At 36.9% G+C, this 22800-nt stretch overlaps 1 protein-coding gene across 3 annotated transcripts in view; it reads left to right on the top strand.

The window, feature by feature from the left end:
* The window catches only part of METTL15 (methyltransferase like 15), a 93610-nt gene extending 71153 nt beyond the window's left edge, over positions 1-22457 (top strand). For all 3 annotated transcript variants that reach the window (XM_017827018.1, XM_017827019.1, XM_017827017.1), the window contains exons 4-6: positions 10658-10849; positions 12939-13117; positions 21498-22457. In XM_017827018.1, coding sequence (XP_017682507.1) covers positions 10658-10849; positions 12939-13117; positions 21498-21943 — 817 coding nt within the window. In that variant the 3' untranslated portion in view covers positions 21944-22457. The remainder of the gene's footprint in view (positions 1-10657; positions 10850-12938; positions 13118-21497) is intronic.
* The last annotated feature ends 343 nt before the right edge of the window (positions 22458-22800 follow it).

Genomic DNA, 22800 nt, shown 5'->3' with positions numbered 1-22800 from the left:
ATGCTCATTCTCCTTTTTTTCTAGGTGGATAGAAATATACTTAAAATACCACTGGAGTAAGTTGGATTTGTTTGGGGGTTTCTTTTTAGTGTATTGCAAAACTCTCCTTTTATATTGCATTAATTTAATGCCTTTAGACTATTTTATTGCTCTCTGTGGAAACACAGACAATGAACTTCTCCTTCAGCAGTGATCAAAAGTTGTTGACCTTGGGATCCTAATCATCCTTTTGTGGCAGCAGAAGTTTTGGGAATTGCTTTCTCATCTTCTGAATTAAAAAACAAACAAACAAACAAACAAAGAATAATTTTATCTGAGAGCAGTGTCTTTTCTGAGTTTGCTATCAGAAAAATAGCAGTTCCTAGTCAATACCAGTTATACTTGGTTAAAAAATCCCCAGCAAGCACTTTGGGAAAAATTAAAAGAAAGAAGCTTTTTCAGTGCCAATGTTGTATTTATGCATTCAGTTTAGGGTTTTCTAAAAATAAAATGAATTGTTTATACCTAAGGGGTAAGTTATTCTTAGGTTGGAGTATGTTTATACACATGTAAAATGTGTAATGTGTATATGTCTTGATAAGTTTATGTAAACATTTTCAGGGTGAACTTTTCAATGGAGAATTACAATCACTGTTCAAATATAAACATACTATGAGAGACTTCTATATCACTGAATCCAATTGCATGGTATTACAAGCCACTGGATGATTTAATCTCCCTCACTGTGCTCTGTCTTAAAAGTAATTAGGAGTTCTATATGCAGTGTTCAAGCTATTCTAGAGTCTAATCTTTCATTATGTGAAACTTTCTTTAAATTTCCAGTTAAAGTAGTTACCTAATTTAATTTTAGTTGACTAAAATTAACTAATAGTTTATTAATATCTATTAGCTCTTTTCTCTCCTTGGCATTTAAAATACTTGCTGTAGAATATTAACATCTATTCTTGGCCTTCTTTTTTGTATGCAAAACAAGTCTGGGTGTTTTTTTTATACTCTCATCTCATAATAATAACTCTCACTTCTACTCATCCTATTTGAGCTTCTCTGTGCCAGTTCCCCTTTGAGTTGTTCTCTTATAGATGAGGCTCCCATAATGGCACACCATGCTCTGGATAACATCTTACCATTCATACTTTTCTGTTGCAGTTTGGACTTCTGATTTATTGTAGGGTTTTGTTTCCCTTTCCACGGCTGTGTTCCTGCTACTGTTCACTGTTCATTTTGGGGTCAAGTAAAAGTTCATGTTCCCTTTCTTCATGGTTGTTCCCAGATGATGAGATCCCAGCTTGTGCAAGGTTTTTATTCAGGCCTTCAGTACATAATTTCACACGTGATGCTGTTGAACTCATCCCGTTTCTCTTGGGTCCTTTTTGTAGGAACTTTGTCATCCTTTCCTGGAGGACATGCAACAAATTTGACTTGATTGACATTGCCTCTTCTAGCTTAGAAACTTGACTGCAAATATTTTTTTGCTTGTGGGTTTGTAAGGATCATGTTTCATTGTAGTTTAAAGGGAGCTTTGCCACAGCTTCTGTTCTCATAGCCTGCCAGTCACATTTGTACACTTCCATATTATTTCTTCTATATGATATTTTTTTAACTGTTGATTATGTACCAGTTTGGTTAACTTTCATATTTGGTGAAGCCAACTCACTGCTTTTTATATTTTTACCTCTGGATATTGTCTTGTTTCACAAATGGGGCGGTTTTCTGTTTGTTTGATTTTTTTTTTTAATTTTTTATTTATCTCAATTGTATATATTATCCCAGTAGAGAGAACCAGAGCAGTAATTTAAAACTGAGTGTATGCTTTCAGGGCCAAACATTATTCAGTTAAATGTTCTCTTACTTCTCCAAATACTTACAGCTTCAGACCTTGTGTTGCCATCTGCAGTGGCAAATAATTAGACTGTGCATGTAGTCTCTATGCATTTAAAAATACATTGTTGAAACTAGAGTATTTCACTAAAACCATTAATTATTATTTCTTATACTTCAAAGATAATTTGCATAATTTCTGGATGTTCATTACGTCAGAGGGAAGTCCATTTGAACGCAGCATCTTATGACTTATATGAAGTAAAAATGTCAATACAGAAAACACTGATTGTCAGGAAAGATTGTCAGTGGTGAAATTAATTTAAATTTCTCCAATTTTATTACAAGGTGAGATAACGAAATTCGAATTTAACATAGAATTGTCCGTATGATTCTACATGGATGCTTAACAAGGTGGTGTCTACAGAGCAGCAAGATGTTAGTGGTTCCTAAACAAACTAGTTTTATTTTTATGATTGCTTTCTGAAATTGAAATTTTTAAACTAGAAAAAAAGTCAAGGTCGCTGGGAAAGTGAATTGCTGCTGAACTGTGTTTTAAGACAGCATTTTAAATCATCAGCATTCTTACAGTTGTTAATATTCTATTCCTTTGTGGAACTTTAGTAGTTTTTCAGAGTTTAATGCTTACCAGTGTAACTGAGGTCTGTTATCTTAAGGGATGTGCCTAACTTTTCATATGCAGTATTTGAAAATCATGACTTTCTTGAGGTTTTGATTTGATGAACCAGTAAAATACTCCATTTTAAGTATGTGTATAAATGTTATAATCTTTAGTAGGATTAAGCACGTTACTTTCTTTCCAGCAATGGATTGCAATGTTATGAGAAACAAATATAGATTTAATTTCGATTATAAGTGCTTTTTAATGTCAAACAAATTTTTGCAGTTTGTAAATACAGAAGTGACAAGTAGGATTTAACAGGGTAAAGTTGTGTAAAGAATGGATAGTAGAAGCAAAACAGTCTTCTGGTGTAGGTTTTTCTGCCTGGTTTTTGGGGCCACTGATCTCATTTCAAATCAATGAGCTCACCAGTGAAGTACCACAAGGATATGTGAGTAGGGCATGCAACTTATTTATTCATAAATGATCTAAATAAGACAGTAAATTGCTGGCATAATTGCTGCTGATTGTTGATTAGGCTATGTTACCTAATACAGCGAAAATGAAGATTTATTCTCAAGAACTGTAGAACCTTACAAAGCAGCAGATGAAAAGTCATATAGTTAAGTATAAAGTGAAATGGCAAAAAAGATGTTAAGTTTACTTATGTAGGCTATGAGCTGACTAGTGAGTAATGAAATAGTGGGCTTGTTCTTTGAAAACTTAATGCTTGGTGTTCACTGGTAGTTAGAAGAGCATGCTAAAAACTACCAGGAAAGAAATAGAGAACAAAATAATGAATGTTAGCCCGTCATTTAAAAGCATGAGGTGATTGTATTTTTAATTTTGTACGCAGTTCCTGTTTCCTTGTCTCAAAAAGGGTAAGACCTGGTACAAGCAAAGATACAGAAGAGTAGAATTTTGTGGCTTTTGTAATTTTTAGCCGAGTGATGGCCCTACTTAATTTCTGCCCTTATTTGCATTCCTCTTGTGTTCTGCTTCTCCTATTTCTCCTTCCCACAATTAGGAGCATGTAACTGGGAGATGTGATGCTGTGCCAGTGATGGGCAGACAGTTTAATGCTTAAGGTGGGAGTCAATTAAGAACGTAGACATGTTCTTCAGTGACAGAGCTTAGATAAGAATGACAGAAAGGAAGAAAAAGATCCTTGTTTAATTTGTAATAAATTCTTGATGCTCAGTATATTTACCCTCAGTGTTCTAAGATTTAACTACTGTTTCAAACAAGGAAATAGTTTGTCAAAGGAAGAATAATTAATTACTCATTTAGGTAAGCTAGATATTCAGACAGCAGAAACCAAAATGTTGCAGGGTGGGAAAGCAGTTATTAGAGAAAGTATGCTGTTCTGTTTGTTTAATATACAGGAGAGACAAGTTCTTGTCTTTTTAAACTAATATTTCATATATGGTATTTTGGTCGTTATACATAGCTGATCACAACCAATCAGTAATTGATTAGTAAAGCTGATTGCATGATAAATCTGTTTGTGTGCCTTGTCCCCGGTTTGCAACCCTCAATATAATTTCAGATTCCTCTGACACTGGGTGCTAATACTGGGAAAAACTGTTGTGATCTGCTTCTTCCCTTCATGTTGAAAAAAAATCTATCTACAATGATTGTTGCTACAGATTTTAGTATTCTTATATTCATGGGCTGAAACGTGTTTATACACAGCTGTTGTGTTCCTGATATCAATTTGTAGTTTTTGACTTGCTGGTGTATATCCAGAATTTCTTTCTGAAATCTACTGGGTTTTGGCAACTGATTTAAACAGAACTTTTCTTCCTTCTAAGGCCAGTAGCAACACTTCTTTTGAGTTCAGTGAAATACCATTATGTCTTTAGTGAAAGTATCAATTTTTATGTGGGTTGTTGGGGAATGGAGGGGCAGTTTTGATAAACATATCTGTTAAAATGTTAATAGAGTAAGAATAAGCATATAATTATTAAGATTTATGAACTCTAAGAAAAGTTGCTTTGCTATCTTTTCTTACAGTGAAAAATAATCTTAGAACTTGAATGATGAGTTGAACACTCACTGTGATGGTGCAAACCATCAGTGGAAACGCTACAAGTCCAACAAAACTTCTTGCACTAATTGTTAAAGTAATAGAGGTGAAATAACAGGCAGATTCATTGGTGTATGTAATACATACATCCTGCTTCTGACAGGGTAGTGAAGCTGAGGGTCACAATGGATGTTTGGTAGTACTGAGGCAACAACACGTGTATTCAGCTATTCTTGCTTGTGCCTGCTGATCCTTGTAGGACTGGGCTGTCCTATAGCTGTGAAGGCTAAACTAACATGTACCTTAAAGTGAAATCCCCAGATGGGCCAAGGTAAAATCAGAGTAATATTTATGACTCTTCTGAGGATGTTGTCTTACCCTCTGAACTGTTATGTCTTATGAACAACAAGCAAATCGTTCTGATCACTTGGTTTTTTTGCACGTCTGAACGATGACAGCGTATTAAATATTCTGCATATATTATGTAATAAAGATGGCATGCTTAACAATATTACATATTTTATAACGAGGATTTTAACTCTGGCTAGTCGCAATTGCATAAAATAATACCAGTTGCTCTCATTATACAGCAAAGCTTTGTGTGACTTACGAAACTTCAAAATACATTTGCTCAAAATTTTGGTGGGGCGTGTAATTTTGAAATTTGCCTCAACGATCGCTAGTCTTACTCTGTTAGTGTTCTGTTTTCCCACCAAAGGGGAAACAATTGCATTCTTAATCTGTAATTTAGCGGAAAACATTGTTCGTTAGGAACTTAAATTTTCATATTTGTTTTTGATGGGATTTAACATACCTGCTGTGGAAGATTTTGGAGGTACTCAGTGGAAGTCATCTGTGATACTTGTGCTCTTGGTTAAAAAATTGTATCTTTTCCTTCAGCTGAAACGGTGTTTATAGTTCCTGCAGCAGCTTTTAACATAGAAATTGTGTTAGTGGACAGAATAGTGGAGTGCGTATTTCATACAGAAGTAAAAATGAACATTAAAATAATGAGCAATCTGTTTTGAGCCATCCTGACATATCTCACAGGTACACTTGAGAGGTTGTTAGAAACAGTTTGGGGGGTTTGGAGTCAATGACATGTGAGCAGTAAAGGATTGCATCGTTTTATAGAGTAATGAGGAGAGGAAGTTTTCCTGGGAGCTAGAGAAGAACAATTGAAGCAGGAAGTAACTAGTTTCATGAGGGTTTGTGTGAGAGAGGTAGACAGTTGACAGGAGGAGACAGAGAAAGGCAAGCATTTTCACTTTTGGGATAGCAGTTCTGAGAGTGTAAGGTGTTTAGTGTTCTACAGGTCAGTACAAAAAAGGGGGTTTGTTGGGGTTTTTTTTGTTGTGATGTCTTCAAGTTATATGCAGAGAAGTATTTGAGCCTTCAAATGTATGCATACCTTTTAAGTGTTCCCTACTCTTGAGTGGGAATACATGGTAAGTAAATGTTTACCAATTTAAAAATACCTATAATCATGTTTCTGTGATCCCAACACACAGAGTAAAATTATTATTATAGCCCTCAAATTTGAAAATATTAACTTGGTTCTATGGAAATTGCTTTTTACGTGTTCTTCTTCCTTTTTTCAGGTCTTTATTAATCAGTGGCTGAGATTCGAGTTTGTAGTTTTGTAGCACAAAACCCAGCCTAGACTGAATTGGGCTGTTTTTAGATCTGTCATTAATTTTTTTATAAATCTAGGAATGTAATGACAGGGTTCATTTATAAGTTGGTAGACGTTACAGTTTTTGATTTTACTTTTTCCCTTTGCAAGCACGAAGCCCACGCCAGTTTTCCATTTGACAAAGGTAGTTTAGAACTTTTTACAGAATACCCAGGTACATTTTCTGAGATGGGTGTTACACTGAGGCAGGATAACACTCACAACAATTTCCAGGTAGGATGCTGAAAGTTCCAGGGATTTACAACCAGAGTCCTTGGTGTTTTGCTCCTGGGTGTGCCTGAAGCAGTGCAGCCGTGAGTGAAAGTCGCAGCTCTCTGACAGCTGCAGAATGACCCGGGTGAGGTGAGTCAGGGACATCAAACCGAGTCTGCACCAATATCCTCGTTGCAGCTGGTGCTACTTGGCACCCCTGATGGAGTCTCAGCAGAGAATCCAAGCACCAGGTTGGTCTCCTTGTTTGATGTGCAGTGGCAAGAGTTAGCTGAAAAACTTTTTTTTCAGTTCTCTCGAAGAAACCATTAATTCTGGTTGAGTAGAAGGTAATTTTCGCTGTTGACATGTTGTCATCACGACTTTCTATGTATTCATACATAGAATTTGTAAGTGGAGCAACAGTGAAAGATCAAGAGCAAGTATTATTATATAAACATAAAAAATTCTTAAGCACCATCAAAGCATAATCACACATTTCTGTGAAATTACTGGAATGATTGATGTCACGTCAGTCTCTGTGACAATGGAGAAAAATTAGATGAGAGAGAAGATTTTGTTTGTTTTGTAGAAGCTATGTTCAGCTTTAATTTTTTCCTGTGTTTGTCCCTCTCAACTTAGTAAAATAAAAAATAAATATTTTTATAAAGGGATGTAAAAACCAGAGATTAACTGAAATCTGTAGAGCCTGAAATACTTTAGGAGACTTTGAACTCTTTGTCATTCTGCTCTTTCATATAGTTGAGAAGTGTGGATGGAGTGCTGTCTAGCAGAATTACTGTGCTATGTGTCATAGTAAAATATAATAAAATACTGTCATAGTAAAATATAATAAAATACTGAACGAAGGGCCCTGAACCCAACATTCTGTTTGTTTTCCAACTGTGTTATTTTCCAAGGATTCTGCAAGCTTTTGAAGTTGCTGTGCAAGAAAATGTATTAAGGCCCCAACAACGTATGTAGCAGCTGAAATAACTTTTTATTCTTCATAAAATGGGCTGTATTGTCCATGTTCCCAGTGTTCTTTTAAAACCTTAGATAATGTTTTCTTGTAGAATGTCAAGATTAATAAAGAGGGAGTGAGCATGTTGAATATATTGAGAAGTTAGAGATTGCTTGTCTGTAGCAGCTGGGAATTTATCAAACAATTACCATGCTATTACCCCATACAGACACACCCCAAATGAGAGCTAACATGACAGGAATTTTCTGCTTTTTTACATTCTCAGACCATAATCTCTGAAATTGTCTTAGATTTCTGCATCGGTATCTTCAAGTCATTAAATATTAAACCCTGCAAATTTTGTTTCTCCATTTATAAGAGAGAAGCTAAAAGCTCTTCGCAGTTGTTTTACGTTTCTAAAATATTCTGAATATGTAAAGTGCTGTTCAAGTACTAAGTTTAAATATTTTCTCCTGAGCGAGACAATTGGGTTTAGTTAGATTGTAACCTTCAAAGATTGCCTAAAATGATTACAGTGCTCTCTATAACAGATTTTCACCCTCGGTAAGTGTGGTCATAGAACATAAATCTTCTTTTGCCCAAAGAAAACATTGGAAAAAGAAGGTGGAATGAATTCTGCATACCTGGGTAGAGCAGAAGGCATGTGACTCTAGGAAATAAATATTTTTTTTTCAACGTAGTTTATTATTTAACAGTTTATCATTTATTATTTATTTGAGGTTATTCTGGAAAGCGAATTTACAGATGATGTAAATAAAAACCTGAAGGCAAAAGGAAGCTGAGGCTAAAGTAGGAATTTTTAGAGAAAATCATGTGTGTAAGAGGCAGTTTTTATTTGGACATAGGCATAAAGAGTGGTAGGATAGAAAAGAGTTTTATTATGTTGTAATATGTGTTCTGAATGCTTGGTAAAATATTTTACTTTAAATAAATGTGTCATGCTTATAATCTAATAGATTAGTCCTTGTCATCATTATCATCATTGTTACCATCCTGTCTAAAAAAGAGTTGGTATTTGTATTTCCTTTCATAAGGTAATAAATCTTTCATAGTTGTGTACTTGGTTTGATTAATTGAAGTGTATGAGATAGCCAAGATGCTTAAAATTGTGTCTTCTGTTCCACAGAGAAACAGGAATTCAGAGAACTGGCCTGACCATTGCGATATAGTCATTATAAACTCATAAAACCCATCTGGTTTTAGTAAGGAATTATATTCACCAAGATGCCTATATGCACTATTGGTACACACAAGGCAGTGTATAACAAAACACCTTATGTACAGAAGCTATAATTTCACACAGCTGAAAGTATGACATCAAAACGTCAGCCTAATTATCTTTCAATCTCCAAAACATTTGCAAACTCCAAAATATTTTCCAGCTGAAGCATCTCTCTAATCTACCAAAGAGTAAATTTCAACTTACTTCAAATATTCTTCTTTTTTAATTAGGTTTTTCTAATCACAAAGGTTTGGCAGGCCACAGATCAAAAGCTGTTCCAAACATCTTAGTTATCTACATACTTGTGACCGTTTTAAAGAAATGTAATAAAACGTCTCGCAATAAATAAATATTTTTCAGAATAATTTTTCAGATATATTGGTAACACAGTAGAGCACTAGTTCAGAGCTGCTGACATGGATTACTGTCCACTGGGCAACCAGACAATGGCAATTTACCTTTTTTCCTAGGTCTCGTTTATTTTCATGTCCCACATATGGAATTTTAAAGTTCATTCATTTGCATGAGCCATAAAGTTAGAAACACTGCCCAGCTGGAAAAAGTGCTACAGATTTTCAAGAAGATTCCTCTCATTATATTGAGGGGAAATACAATCTCAAAACTATAACTATGTAGCTTAAATTGGTTTAAATATGTTAAGTGGATCATTGTGCTTTTCAGGAACTGTCAGTTCTTATTAAGCTGAGTAGATGTATTCAGTTATGTGCTGGACAGTAATCAATTCAAAATTGTGTGTGTGATCATGATATCCCTCATGGAATTTGTTCGTTCACACTGTTTCCTGGGTTTTGTGCTGCGTTCAATAGTTCTGCTCTAACGAGGAGAACATTGTGGGGCTGAACGTTCTTCCATATGGTTGGGCTTATAATGTCTTCTTTTTAAAGGAGCTATTTCTCTTCACTGGAAGCAGTGGCTTCTTGGTAGAGACAGAAATATGTTGTATTTTGCAGGTACTGCTTAAAAATGCAGCAACACGTTGGCTAATCTTTTCAAATCTGTAAAATCCATTGAGATTTTGAGAGACAGATAAAATACGTAATTGTAAGTCACCTTATATGTAAGCAAAAATCAAAAATCCAGGTTTAGACACTCAAGAAGTCATTGGACACCTCAGAGATCATAGAATCACAGAATATCCTGAGTTGGAAGGGACCCACAAAGATCATCAAAGTCCAACTCCTGACCCTGCACAGAACAGCCCCAGGTGTCACCCCATGTGCCTGAGAGCACTGTCCAAATGCTTCTTGAGCCCTGTCAGCCTTGGTGCTGTGACCACTTCCCTGGGGAGCCTGTTCCCAGTGCCCAACCACCCTCAGTGCAGTTGGACACTGGAACGTGTGGGGAAGCAGATTTGTCATCTTCTCCCTTGCCATGCCACTTTTCTGTCTCGTTATGGGAATATTAAGCAAGAACCATTTTAAATCTAAGAAAGAACACTAAGCACAAAAGGGCATGTAAAACTACTCTCCCTAGTGATTAGGTGCCTGAATGCAAACTACACTGAAGTGTTTTTCCCTGCTTATGATCCAGTGCACCTCATTTGCCCATTCATTTTTAAAATGGCAAATACCACTAAGAAGGTGTTTGTCCCATGGCAGGAACTTGGGATGTTTTCCCTGGTAGGTACATATTAACCACAAGGTTGTGCTGTTCTGTTCCATCTTATCTGCTTCTCTAGGTCCAATATCTGTTCCTCCTTTTTTTGCACTTTGTCCTCACTTGACTGAGGGCCTTGCTTAGCAGGGCAGGTACCTTGGTGGTCAGGGCATTCCTGCTGAAAGGTGTCCTTTGAGTTCCTGCATACTGAAAAGATTAAATTTTAGTCAGATTTCCATTTTTTTTGAGATCAAGCAGGAGGGGAGTAAAGAGTTAAAGAAGCTCAAGTAGTCACTGAGGGGTGGTTTGGACCAGTTTTCAATGTTGGCATATGAAAAGTACATGAACTATTACTTTGAGAATAGCCCTATTGCTTCTGAGGCAGGTTGAGTGCTATTACCTAATTCCTGCTATGTAAGGGGGAGAGACTGTGTTGTTATAATTAAACTTGAAGCTATTTATTTGTTACTTTCTTACAGGAAACAGATTCAACCTCTTCTAGGACAGTTTAGCCAGTCAGAGGCTTTGTTACTCTCGTCTGGGGTTGAGCCAGGGACTCTGGATGGAGTTCTCCTGGATGCTGGCTGTTCTTCCATGCAATTTGATACACCTGAAAGAGGTTTTTCCCTGCAGAAGGATGGACCTTTGGACATGAGGATGGATAGTGACAGGTACCTGATAATATTTCTTTTGAAACTCAAAAACTGTCTACTCAGCAATCCCTGTGCATTTCATTTCCCTTTAAACTGAAGAATTCTCATCATCAAACCACATCCAATTTTGCACGAGTATACTTTTTTTCTTTTCCCAAAAAGCTTTCTTCCGTCTCAGTGCTCAGCCCTGGTTATCATCTTTGCCTCCTTTTAAATAAGAGGAAAGTTCCCGTGATGAGTAATCAAACCAGTAACATTGTTGTGTACCTCTACCATTGAATTTTAACATTTTTGGAGTGTATGATATACAGTCACAGGGACTTCTCCCTTTCAGAGGCCTCTTATTTCCACAGTTTCCCAGCCTGTACTTGATCTGCAGGCTCACAACTTCTTACTGCAGTCCCTTTCCTTTTCTGCCACGCTTACTGTTTGTGGAAACTTCACTGGAGCAGTTTCAGTTGCTTCCTCAGGAAAGGGGCAGTGTCCTTCCTTTGTGCAATGACTGTCTTACCCAGTTGCTTCTCTCTAAAAGGAATGCAATCTAAAATAAATAAATAAACAAACCCCTATCTATTATATCTGCCATTTTAAATCAGATTGCTGCATTGCTTTTAGCACGCTAGTATAATGTTGTTTTCCCTGCCCATAGATTTATTGTAAGCTTCCCTTAGCAAAATCATAAGCTTCCTTGCACATTGTGTGGGAGGCACATCAGGTTTACTTAATTGTCAAATTAACGATTACTGAATAAACCACCTGTGTTTAAACTATTTGGATTGGTATTAAGTACTTTCAAGAGCATGAAAATCAGTGGTGGAATGATAATTTCTACTTATGCAGTGGTTATCGTTTTCAAACAAGCTGATGTATTTCTGAAGCATTTTGCTTTTTACATGAGCAACCAAAGATCTCTCTCTTGTATAGATGCTGGCTGTTATTGCATGATGCAATACTGGGAGAATGACAGGTTTTTTTTCTTGGTGTTTTAATGGACCTGGAGTCTTAAGAAGTGCCGTTTGCTTTTTTCATTACTCACAGGGAGCCAATGGGAAGCCCCAATTTCTAAGGAATTGGCTTACCACATTAATGTTATGTCTTAACGCAGCAAATTTCACGATACTTGCTTTTTCTGGTTTTGTGCAAAATGCTCCCGTGATCCTCCTGGGATTCAGTCCTCAGATTTCAAGAATCTGAACTCCAGGCTTAAATATAAGCCTGATGCATCATGAGAAAACATACATTGAACAGGAGCATAAGAACAAAGGGTACCTGAGGCATAACAAAAGCCTTACACTATGGTTGTTGCTATGATACTACTTGCCTCTAAGTTTTGTTATCTTTTGTAAGATACTGCAGGGGAGTAAAAAATGCCTGAAAAATTTTCTGCTAAATCATGTCTTTTTAGAAGAGAATTTATTAAGTGGTTTGTATGTTTCATCTGATTAGTAAACCCATAGATGATGTTCATAAAATACCTTGGAACTATTTCAATAGCAAAGTTAAAGAGATTTCGATATATAGATGTGAAGATTATACTGTTTAAACTGCAATAATTCCTGCAATTTGTATAGGTCATTTCTATTATATCAGAACAGTATGTGGATATAAATTCTTATGCCTTTTAGCGAAAAGTAAGATTTAATTATTTTCATTAGCAATTGTTTTCATAGCAGGAGATGTGAAAGAAAAGGTCCTTGAAATCAGTTCTAACTAGAAAACAACATACGATGCAAGGTGACTAAAATGAACCCGTAAGAGGCCAGTTTATGTTCTAAAGCTGGCTGATGAAAAAGGTCACGCAGCATTTCCATCTTAGCACGATACTGAAATATTCTTGTCACCTTATTAAACATAGTTCATGATAATACTTAGAAGTTAAAGCCGTTCTAATTGAAGTTAAGGAACAAACTCCATTCGGAGCGGCAAGAAAAAAAGGGTTTAAAAGGTGCAAGCTGTTTTCCCAGGGTTGCCACCTCCTATTCGAAAACCTCAAAGGCACTTGTGTGCCGCGTGTGTGTGTTTGACTTTGTGTCCCAACGCTGTGAAGCTTCACCCCTTGTCAATGAAAGCTGACGTCAGTGGACTAATTGGCCGCTCTCGTGCGTAGGTACCCTGACATGCCCACTGCCGCCGATGTTGTGAACGCTTTGGATCAACAGGCGCTTGCGTCCATCCTCAGAGCGTACGGGGAGGAGAGGCACGCCAAGAAAATCGCCTCAGCCATCGTTCAGGCACGCAGCATATACCCCATCACCAGAACCCAGCAGCTTGCAAGCATTGTTGCAGGTACCCTCATTAATTCTTCGCAGCGGCCGAGGAGAGGGAAAAAAAAAAAAAATTAATCCCCGAGTCCCAGAGGGATCTATTTGTACTTGAAATCATGCAGGATCTAATCCTGCCTGTTCTGCTCTGATGTCAGCTCTCTTTTTCTCTTTTTCTTTTTTTTTATTAGCTCCCATTTTTTGTATTGTGGTTTGACAATTAGTTTAATAATAGATTTTACATGAAGTGATTTATCATTTTGCCAACGAAGTTGAACCACAGAATGACAGCAGCCTAGGGTATTCTTTATCCTGGCTGTTGACAAACCTTCAAATATGTCATACCTCATTTAGCTTTAAATTTCTGCATTTTAATATTTTGAGGGGAGGTACCAAAGCAGTTTCCAATTATGAGTGAAATCAAGTGATTTCTGTCTTTTTAAAGGATCAGAAGCACAAAGCATGGCTTGCTTCACCTTGTGCATGTCAACTAAATCAGCCTGAAGCGACTATTGAAACACTCCATCTTACTTGCTCCTCACTGTAAACAACTTGAACAAAATGCAGTTAGGCAGGAACAGTGCTGGCATCAAGAACCTTCACGTTTGTGTTGTCAAGTGAAAATTTTCAAGGAAAAATGTAAGACACAAATCCTGCTCATTAACACTCTAATGCATAATGTCAGGATGTTTGTTTCTTTTTAACCAATTAATGAAAATCACTGGATCTCATCACAAATATGTCTAAACTGCTGACTTTGAATATAGACCTTTAAAATGATAATCCAAACTTAACATTCGCTTAAGAACAGTGTAAAATATTATATAAGTATCCTGAAGAATCCTAAAAAATTTATTGTATTCTTAAAAATTAGGGTTACTTAAACTGGAAGTTTAAGGCACTTACTTTTAATGACCAACAAATTAAAAGGTTTGGATTTGTAGAAGTCAGGACACTTTAACAAAATGTCCAGTCAACTGAGTCCCAAAGTTTGGCTGATATGATAAAAGGACCTGAAGACAGTGCTTGCTGTTGGAAGCCCCTACTGTAAATACAGTAAATATGAGGAGCGAATAACTTAAAAAAAATCAAAGAGATAAAACACTATGAGTCTTTTATAAAGCTTACGTTTTTAACATCATCATTATCAACCTCACAAAATAATAATTTCAGGCTTTATCATGTGTCTCTTATGCTTTTTGAAAAACTGTTGATTAAGACAGCGTACCACTTGAGATTGAAGCAACCACATCGCTGTGTTAAAGATGTCATGTGTTATACATTGTAAACAAGCAACTCAGTAACTTCTGAAACTAGTGTATAAAAGACAGTGATTAAAGATCCCTTCATGTTCAATGTGGTGCATGTGAGTCATCACTTAATGGTCACTTTCTGTGACAATGAGAAGGACTTTTTTGTTCTCATTTTAAATTCTCTGCTATATCTGAAGAGCTTCCTGATACATTAGTCATGTATGCTTCAGGTAGGGTACATGCCAGAAACAGTGAATCCAGCACACATCTGCCAAGACAATAAATATATATGTTTTGTCTGCTTTTTTTGGAGTATGCAAGTCATTATAGTAATTTTAGGGTTGTTACACTGGTCCCTGTTTGCATAGAACTTCTTCCGAATTTAGTTTGATTCATCCAGCAAAGGAGAACAATGGTGATTGTATCTGGTTTTGAACTGATTATACCTTAACAAAATTTTTGATAACTGTAATGTATTTTGATTAATTTTATCTATCATCCATATATATGCTTATGTGAAATTATTGACATAAACAAGAGCTGAAGTGCCAGAGACCACAGCTGCAGGAACCTCTCAGTGGCACAGCCCAAAAAAACCCTGACTAATTCAGGACTTAACCAGAATAAAATTTATGACCTATTAGTTAAATGTCACGTCCTTTAAAAAACAAGATATTAATTAGAATAATAAAATCTTGCATTTTAGATTTTGCAGATTCTATGCAAGCCTGATCGTCTTCCAGAACAGGGTCATTACTTTTGCCTATATAGGAATCAGAAAACAAGCAAAAAATCTATCCAGTGAAGCTGGCTATTTGTGTCTTTTTCTCTGGTGGTGTCAGAATCTGATATTTATGTATTGTGCATATTTCTTTCACATGTGGCTTCAGATTTTCTAGAGCTCCCCAGTTTTTGTCTTAAGGTCCAGCCAATAACCAGAATCACAGTGAATCTAGATTTGGACTAACCCGAAATTGGAAAATTTAATTTCTTCTTATAGAATGCTAGACTTCTGGTCTTTCCTACCACCCCCTAAAAGGTTAGAACATGTATTGCTGTTGCTAATTGATTGGGAGATAAAAGTGGAGGATGTAGTTAAAAAAATCCACAAAACAGCCATACAAACCAGCTGCACAACACTCACAGAGCAATCTGAAGTTTATATTAGCAAGAGTTCTACTTGTAAGGTATCGCTGTGAAAAATATATACATAGATTTGTATGTCAAGATTGACTACAACAGTTTGGGGCTAACTCAGGTATCCAAGTGATTTCTTGCTCTCCTTTGTTCCAATTCAAGAAAGTAATTCTTTCTATATCTTGTCATAGCACCTGAAAATTCTCTCTCTGTCTACATCCTATGCCAGTGCATAAGGTCCTGAAAAAGAAAAATTAAAATTTGGCTTTTTTTTTTTTTACTTTTTCCAAATGTTCTCCAGAAGGCTTCTGATCCATTTAAATAAGATCTCTGCGAGCTGTGGAGTCTGCAGTTTACATGTGAGAAAGGAGGAGTTTTCTGTTCACTCACGTGAACAGCATCTCTTCTGCAGCACAGTGGAGCTCCACTGGCTGTTTATAATTTCCACAAAGCTCTCTGCAATGCTGAACGCTCTGGAAATACTAAAGAGCAGCAGTTCTCCACTGAAGGGCAGCGACTCGATGTGTGGAAGTTGATTATGAAGGGCTTGCTGAGGTCTTTTGTTGTACCTCATTGAGTTATTTGAAAACAATAGGTTTAACTCCGTGTGCAGAAAAACTTTAAAAATAATAAAATTTTTCAAATCTAATTTTGATATGCTTTTCCTGTACAACTGATGATCTATTTTGATTTCTTTTCAGTGAGCAATGTACTTTGTTATCTATTAACTTTTGTCCAAAAATTAATTTTTCTGAGCATTATTTAGATACCTAATTCATTAACAGATCATTTTGAGATCATGTCATCATTTGACCTTAGCTTGAAAGGAATTCATGATGAGATACTAAGGAAATTTATGAAGTTTAAAAAGAACTTTAATGTTTAAAGTCAGTCTCATTCAGACTGGTTCACATTTATAGACTTTAATTATCAGTTTGGAATTTGTAATATTGCCTGAATTTCAGATGGGTGAGAATTAACACTGTACTGAGGGAGCCCAGACAAAAGGACATTAGTTGCGTCACAGAAACTTATTAAATGCAATGCTAATTCAACAGACGAATTCCTGCAAACAGGTGCACGGTCTGAATTAATTTTTAAACTCTCCCACTCTCATACACTCTGGGGACTTTAATAGTCCATATTGACAGGCACAGCATGTTGCTAATTTCATTCACAAGCTTTTAAAATTTCAATACATTTCAACATGTGAATCTGTTAGATTTTTAAAAGTGTAAGTATCATCAAGGCATCCTAAAACAAAAAATGATAATTTCTCTCACTGGGATTTCAAGCCAGTCATCTAGCCAGAAGCGTGATGTTTTTATGAATGAAATTCATTTTACAAACTTCCCATACAGATTTTTTTTTTTGAACGTTTTTGTACATTGTACAGCCAGTTACCAGGAAGGATTTTCTTTTAGTGTCTTGGTAATTGGAGAGGGCTAGGTGAGAGATATTATGCCTTAGCAGAAAGCATAAATAGCTTTTTATTTGACAACACCAGAGGAGTAAGAGTGATAGGAAAATTTTTCACCCATGGATCATAGATCAAAATCCACTGCCTTTACTAAAATAATAAAGGCCAGAGTGACAGAAATAACTACCACAGATTACATTTATTAGTTAATCCCAGTCTCTGACCACAGACGAATAAGTCTTTGAACTTGTTTGATTTTTAGTTTAGAGGATTTTCTTGCATAAAGCTGCAAAAAGTGACTGCATTTCTTTACAAATTTCCTGAATATTGGTATTCTGTACTGTTAAATATGACCTGCAGTGCTCTTTGTGCATGTCCAACTGAGGCATGTAAGGTTGTATGATACTTACTGAATATACCTGGGTTTTAATTTATTTTTTTTCAGTTTGTGATAAATTAACTCGCAGTAATAGATTAATGTCTCAGGTAATTGTCATAGAAGATTATTGCAGGAAGACAGTGCACTCAACAGCCATGGCAGGATAAGTGGAAGAACTTCCCAAAGACCTGTTAGTGTCCTAGTCGTGCTGGTAGCCTCTGTTCTTTTGTTTAACTATGCAATGTTTCAATTGCAAAATAATGGTGTTTGTGATCAGACTGATGGAAATCTGCCCAGATATCAGCATGCTGTGTCCATTTATGTTTTTACAAAACCCTTTGAAGCAGATCATAGAATCATGGAATGCTTTGGGTTGGAAGGGACCTTAAAGGTCATCAAGTTTCAACCCCCATGCTGTGTGCAGGGACACCTTTCACTACATCGGGTTGCTTAAAGCCCCATCCAGCCTGGCCTTAACATTTCCAGGAGTAGGGCTTCCACAGCTTCTCTGGGCAACCTGTTCCAGTGCGTCACCATGCTCTCAGTGAAGAATTTCTTTTGATATGTAATCTAAACCTACTCTCTTTCAATTTGAAGCCACTCCCCCTTGTCCTGTCACTGCATGCCCTTGTAAAAAGTTCCTCTCCAGCTCTCATGTAACCCCCTTTAGGTACTGGAAAGCTGCTGGAAGGTCACCCTGGAGCCTTCTCCAGGTTGAACAACCCCAACTCTTTCTATCTGTCTTCATAGGATGCTCAGCCCTCTGAGCATCTTCATGGCCTCCTCTGGACGTGCTCCAGCAGGCCCCTGTCTGCAGAGCTGGATGCAGTGCTCCAGGTGGGATCTCACCAGAGCAGAGTAGAGGGGGAGAATTCCCTCCCTCCACCTGCTGCCCACAGTGCTTTGGATGCAGCCCAGGGCACATTTGACTTTTTGGGCTGCGAGTGCACGTTGCCAGGTCATGTCAAGCATCTCATCCACCAACATGTCCAAGTCTTTCTCCTCAGGACTGCTCTCAATCCATTTGCTGCCCAGCCTTAGTTTGTGCTTGGGTTGGCTCCAACCCAAGGGCAGGGCCTTGCTCTTGGCCTTGTTGAACTTCATGAGGCTCTCACGGGCCCATCTCAAGCTTGTCAAGGTCCACCCAGGTGTCATTCCTTCACTCCAGCATGTCAACCCCTGCACACAGCTCAGTGGTGTTGTCAGACTTGCTGAGGCTACACTCAATGCCACTGTCCATGTGACCACAGATGTTAAAGTGCCAGTCCCTGCACTGACCCCCTGAGGGATGCCTCTTATCACCAGTCTCCACTGGGATACAGAGACATCGGCTGCAACTGTTCTCGGTGCGACCATCCAGCCAATTTCATGTGCACCAAGTGGTCTGTCCATCAAATCTGTCTCTCCAGTTTAGAGACAAGGATGTCATAGATCTTCGTATCATTCTTGTTTTTTTCAGATGAGTAAAAGATGCTTTACTGACATAGGAGGTAAAACTCTGAGTATTTTACTAAAATTCCTGAGAGATTGGCTGTGGAGATTTAAACAGAGGATCTCATTCCAGGTTTCTGTTTTTATGGTTGGGTCCCAATCAAGAAGCAGTGTCAGTTTTGTACCTAAATTACATGCTGTACTCTTGTGGATTAGCTCCATTTTTATCTGTGATACTTTTGGAAGCTAAAATACTCTTAGAATATCAGAAATGGATCATCCCCAGAAAACCAGCAGTATTTTTAGAAAATACTTAGACTGCTAAAATATGGTGGTTAAAAATTCTGGGTCTGCTTTGAGAGGTGAACACCAACTCTGGGTAGTAAGAGTCCAAAATTGAATGTATAAAACCGATGCTCTTTGAGTCACAGCTGTAAATTGTTCGGGAAGGGGCAGGATCAATACAGGTAGAATCAAAAAACACACCTTGTTTTCTAACCCACTAGCTTGGTAGTAGCCAATATTTTGTAAAGGTAGCAATACTTTTTCGTTGCAGTTAAAACTGTTTTTGGAGACTGAACATGACAGGAGTGGTCTTTTAAACCTTGTTGTTTCATTTAATAGTTGTTCAGAGAGTTCTGAGTGTACTACTGGTGTTTGTAGCTGACCCTTTAAAGAAAGTTGTGTTTATTTTGCTTAGCACAGCATTCCTTTATGTTATGCATTAAGAGACAGTTTTCGTAACACACACAACTGGCAGTCAACGGATGTTTTAAGGGTTCCATTTTCAAAGAATCTATTTATAGGCTTGTAAAGAAATACAAAAACAGATACTGTGAGTGTTCGTGCAAGCTTGGTGTCAGTGCGTTTCTTGGGACACCTTACTTTCTGTGATTTTGAGTCCTCTTTTGAGTTCAGCTCTCTTGTCAAAATGGGCTTTGTGACTCCTACAAGAAGAGTATGTATTCATTTTTATGATTTATAGTAAATATAGAAGGTTATGTTCTCAAAGACAGAAATTACATTAACTAGCTAGTGCAACTTTTCCAGAGTTTGTAAATGATGGAGAAGCCTATCTCCGACAGGTAACATCTATTTACTCTGTTTTGTGAAACAGTTTAAAGCCACAAATTCCCATGCAGTAGTTTGTTGGGAGAAGTTGATCCTGTTGCCACTTTCTATCTCAAAGGATTCAGACTATAAGAATAGGAAGCAGCCACAGCTACAATGGATCTCTTCAGTGAATTTAGGAGCTGTTAGTGTTGAAGTCAGAGGGGGTTGGTAATGTAGTTGGGAAAATCAAGTATGCAGAAACATATCTTAGATACATTGCCAGCATGATAACAACTTTGTTAATGATCGAACTTTTAAATCCCATTATTGTCCTGTCCCTTTGCTGAACACTGAGATCACTTGTGTGTTTGTGATACCAGGCGCTTATGCTTTCTGACATCAGTAAAACCTTGCCTTTAAAACTCTCAGGAATTCCACTAATAAACTATTTTGTGCCAACAGATTGGATTATGATGTCTCTATTAATTTTTTTCAATCACCTGTGTAAATGTGAATTTAGACAGCTAGTTGCAGAGGTACAATGTTCCCTTCTTTTACTCCACCATGTAGAATATCAATTACTTGATTATGAACTGCATTTACTTGCTTCACTATGTCAGCTTAGCATTGACATGAAATTTAATACATATATACCAGCTGTATTGCCTTGTCTTTAATGGGCCCTCTTGTTTGGAAAAATAATTCTTTCCGTTATGTATCAGCATTATTCATTCAATTTATCTTTACCAGACTCCTGTGCTTACTTACATAATAGATTATAAATTCACTCAGCTTTTGCAGATCTTGTAAAATTCTTGCACTTTAGTCTCTCTGATCCATCAAATCAGGTTTCTCTAGGTTTTTGCTCTGTACTCATGTAATGAAAGTTCAAGCCTAAAATATATTAAACATTGATATATTAAAGTTTCTATCAAAATTTCAGTATCTACAGAGACTTGGTTAACTCCTAAGAATTTTGGGAAAAGGAAGACGGAGTTTTGTGCATCTAATAAAAAAATATTTAATCTGGTGATTTTTCATCTGACAAATCCATACCTTGACACATTCTGCATGTGAAAATGCAACAGTGTCAGCAACATTTGCTAAAGTTCTCAAGGTATTTTTGTGAACATTTGAAGAAACACAAGAGTAGTGGTCAACAATTATTATTCCCAAGCAGGGATACCTCTTTTAAACTTTAAGTAATTCATTAAAAGATAGTTATTACCAGGTAGACATTGTCTTCACTTATCTCTGCCTGTGAAGAAATGCATGCTTATCTAGAAGGCAACAGTTAAAATTGTGTCCATTGTATATTAATTTTTTTTCCTTAAAAGCATAACACAACCACAAATACTGAACTGACATTGATTACACTGAGCTGTAAGGTGAGACTTATCTAGCCCGTCTTCTTTTTTCCCTTATCTTGATTTCAGCCATCATTTTGTATTTTAAAGTTGTGATGCATTTGGAGAAGCAATTTCTATAAAAGATTCTAGGGAAAAAACCCCAACACTTAGCCATAAGCCAGCATGTTTTAATAGGGTTTACATTCAGGGATGTGAATTCTAAGTAGAAAACAGTAATGTATATTACAAACAAGGGAGCTCACTAGTCAGAGTTTTTAAGTATGCTTTTCTTTAAAGTCATCATGCATGAGTGGATAAGTGCATAGATGTCCAGATGTAGAAATAATAAGGTACTAACATCTACCTTTTAAAATTCGTGGCAGGTGCTTTTCCAGCATCAGCGCTGTACGCACGGAAGGATTTGCTTCAGAGACCCGTGCACGTTGCTACCAAAACTTTCCGAGGCCTGCGAATATTTGTCAATGATGAGCTCCACGAACTCTTTATAGGACTGAAGACAGCTGAGAAGTTTCTAAAACCTGGAGGTCGCCTCGTAGCCCTCTCCTTTCATTCGCTGGAAGATCGTATTATCAAACGTTTTCTTCGTGGGATAGACATGACAGAAAAGTACAATCTTAGCTCAAGGCAGAAGATAAGGCAGGCTCTGAAAAATCCCTCCAAAAAAGAAGACACACAAGAATCTCCCCATGGAAAATCCAACTCCAAGTGGATTTTTATACAGAAAAAAGTTCTCACACCCCAGGCCAACGATGTTCAAACAAACCCAAGAGGAAGGTCGGCCAAGCTAAGAGCTGCTATTAAAGTCTAAACCAAAATATATGATTAGATAATTGTATAATTTCCTTTAATTTTTTTTTTCTAGAAGGCTAACTGTACAGGTAGTATCAAACTGAAAAAATAAAATGAAGGCTGTTAGAAAACATTTCTTTCTTACCTTTGTGTTCTTTTTAATTAGAATGTAGTATAGAGCAGAACAAATGTGTATCAGTGGGTGTCACTAATCATAAAAAAATAAACATCTTTTTTTAAAAGAGCATCAAATGTAAAGGTTGTAAAAATTGCAGGTTTGATGTATTTGTAGTACTCCCTTTAGATTACATTCAAAACCCCGACATTAACTGTCTAAATTCAGTAGCTAATTGAGACAGACACATTTTTAATGGGGGTGGATTTCACACACCTAATTCAGATGTCTGGTCCAGTCTAGAGTAAGTTTAAAGCGAGCTAAGAATTCACGATATATATGTCTCTGTATTCCAACTGACTTGTTGCATGAATGCCTATGGGAAAAGGGCTAGTTCTGAAATAAAGGGACATCAGGATGTCGTGTTCTATCCAGGAGTTTGTAAATGGGCTTTTCTGAGAGATCACCTGGTTGTTTAATGATTAAGAATTCTAAATAATGAATATGTCTTGATGGAAGAAAAGATACTTAGAAGACCACTTGTTGGCACTTGGACACTCAGTCAAGCAGTCGAATTTGTACTTGATCATCTGAATTTTCTCCTGTAACCATAAATTCTGTGCATAGATCCAGTACAACTTTTAGGTGCTGATAGAATTATAATTAACTTTTCAAAAAAAGGGGGGTATTGTGGTCTTATGAAGTATTCTTCTTTGCTGTTGATCATTTTTTAAGAGGTTCTACTGAGGTAAGTATTGAAT

This window comes from Lepidothrix coronata, unplaced genomic scaffold, assembly GCF_001604755.1.
Source record: "Lepidothrix coronata isolate B3197 unplaced genomic scaffold, Lepidothrix_coronata-1.0 Scaffold133, whole genome shotgun sequence".
Taxonomy (NCBI): domain Eukaryota; kingdom Metazoa; phylum Chordata; class Aves; order Passeriformes; family Pipridae; genus Lepidothrix; species Lepidothrix coronata.
This window is presented reverse-complemented; position numbering and strand designations above follow the sequence as displayed.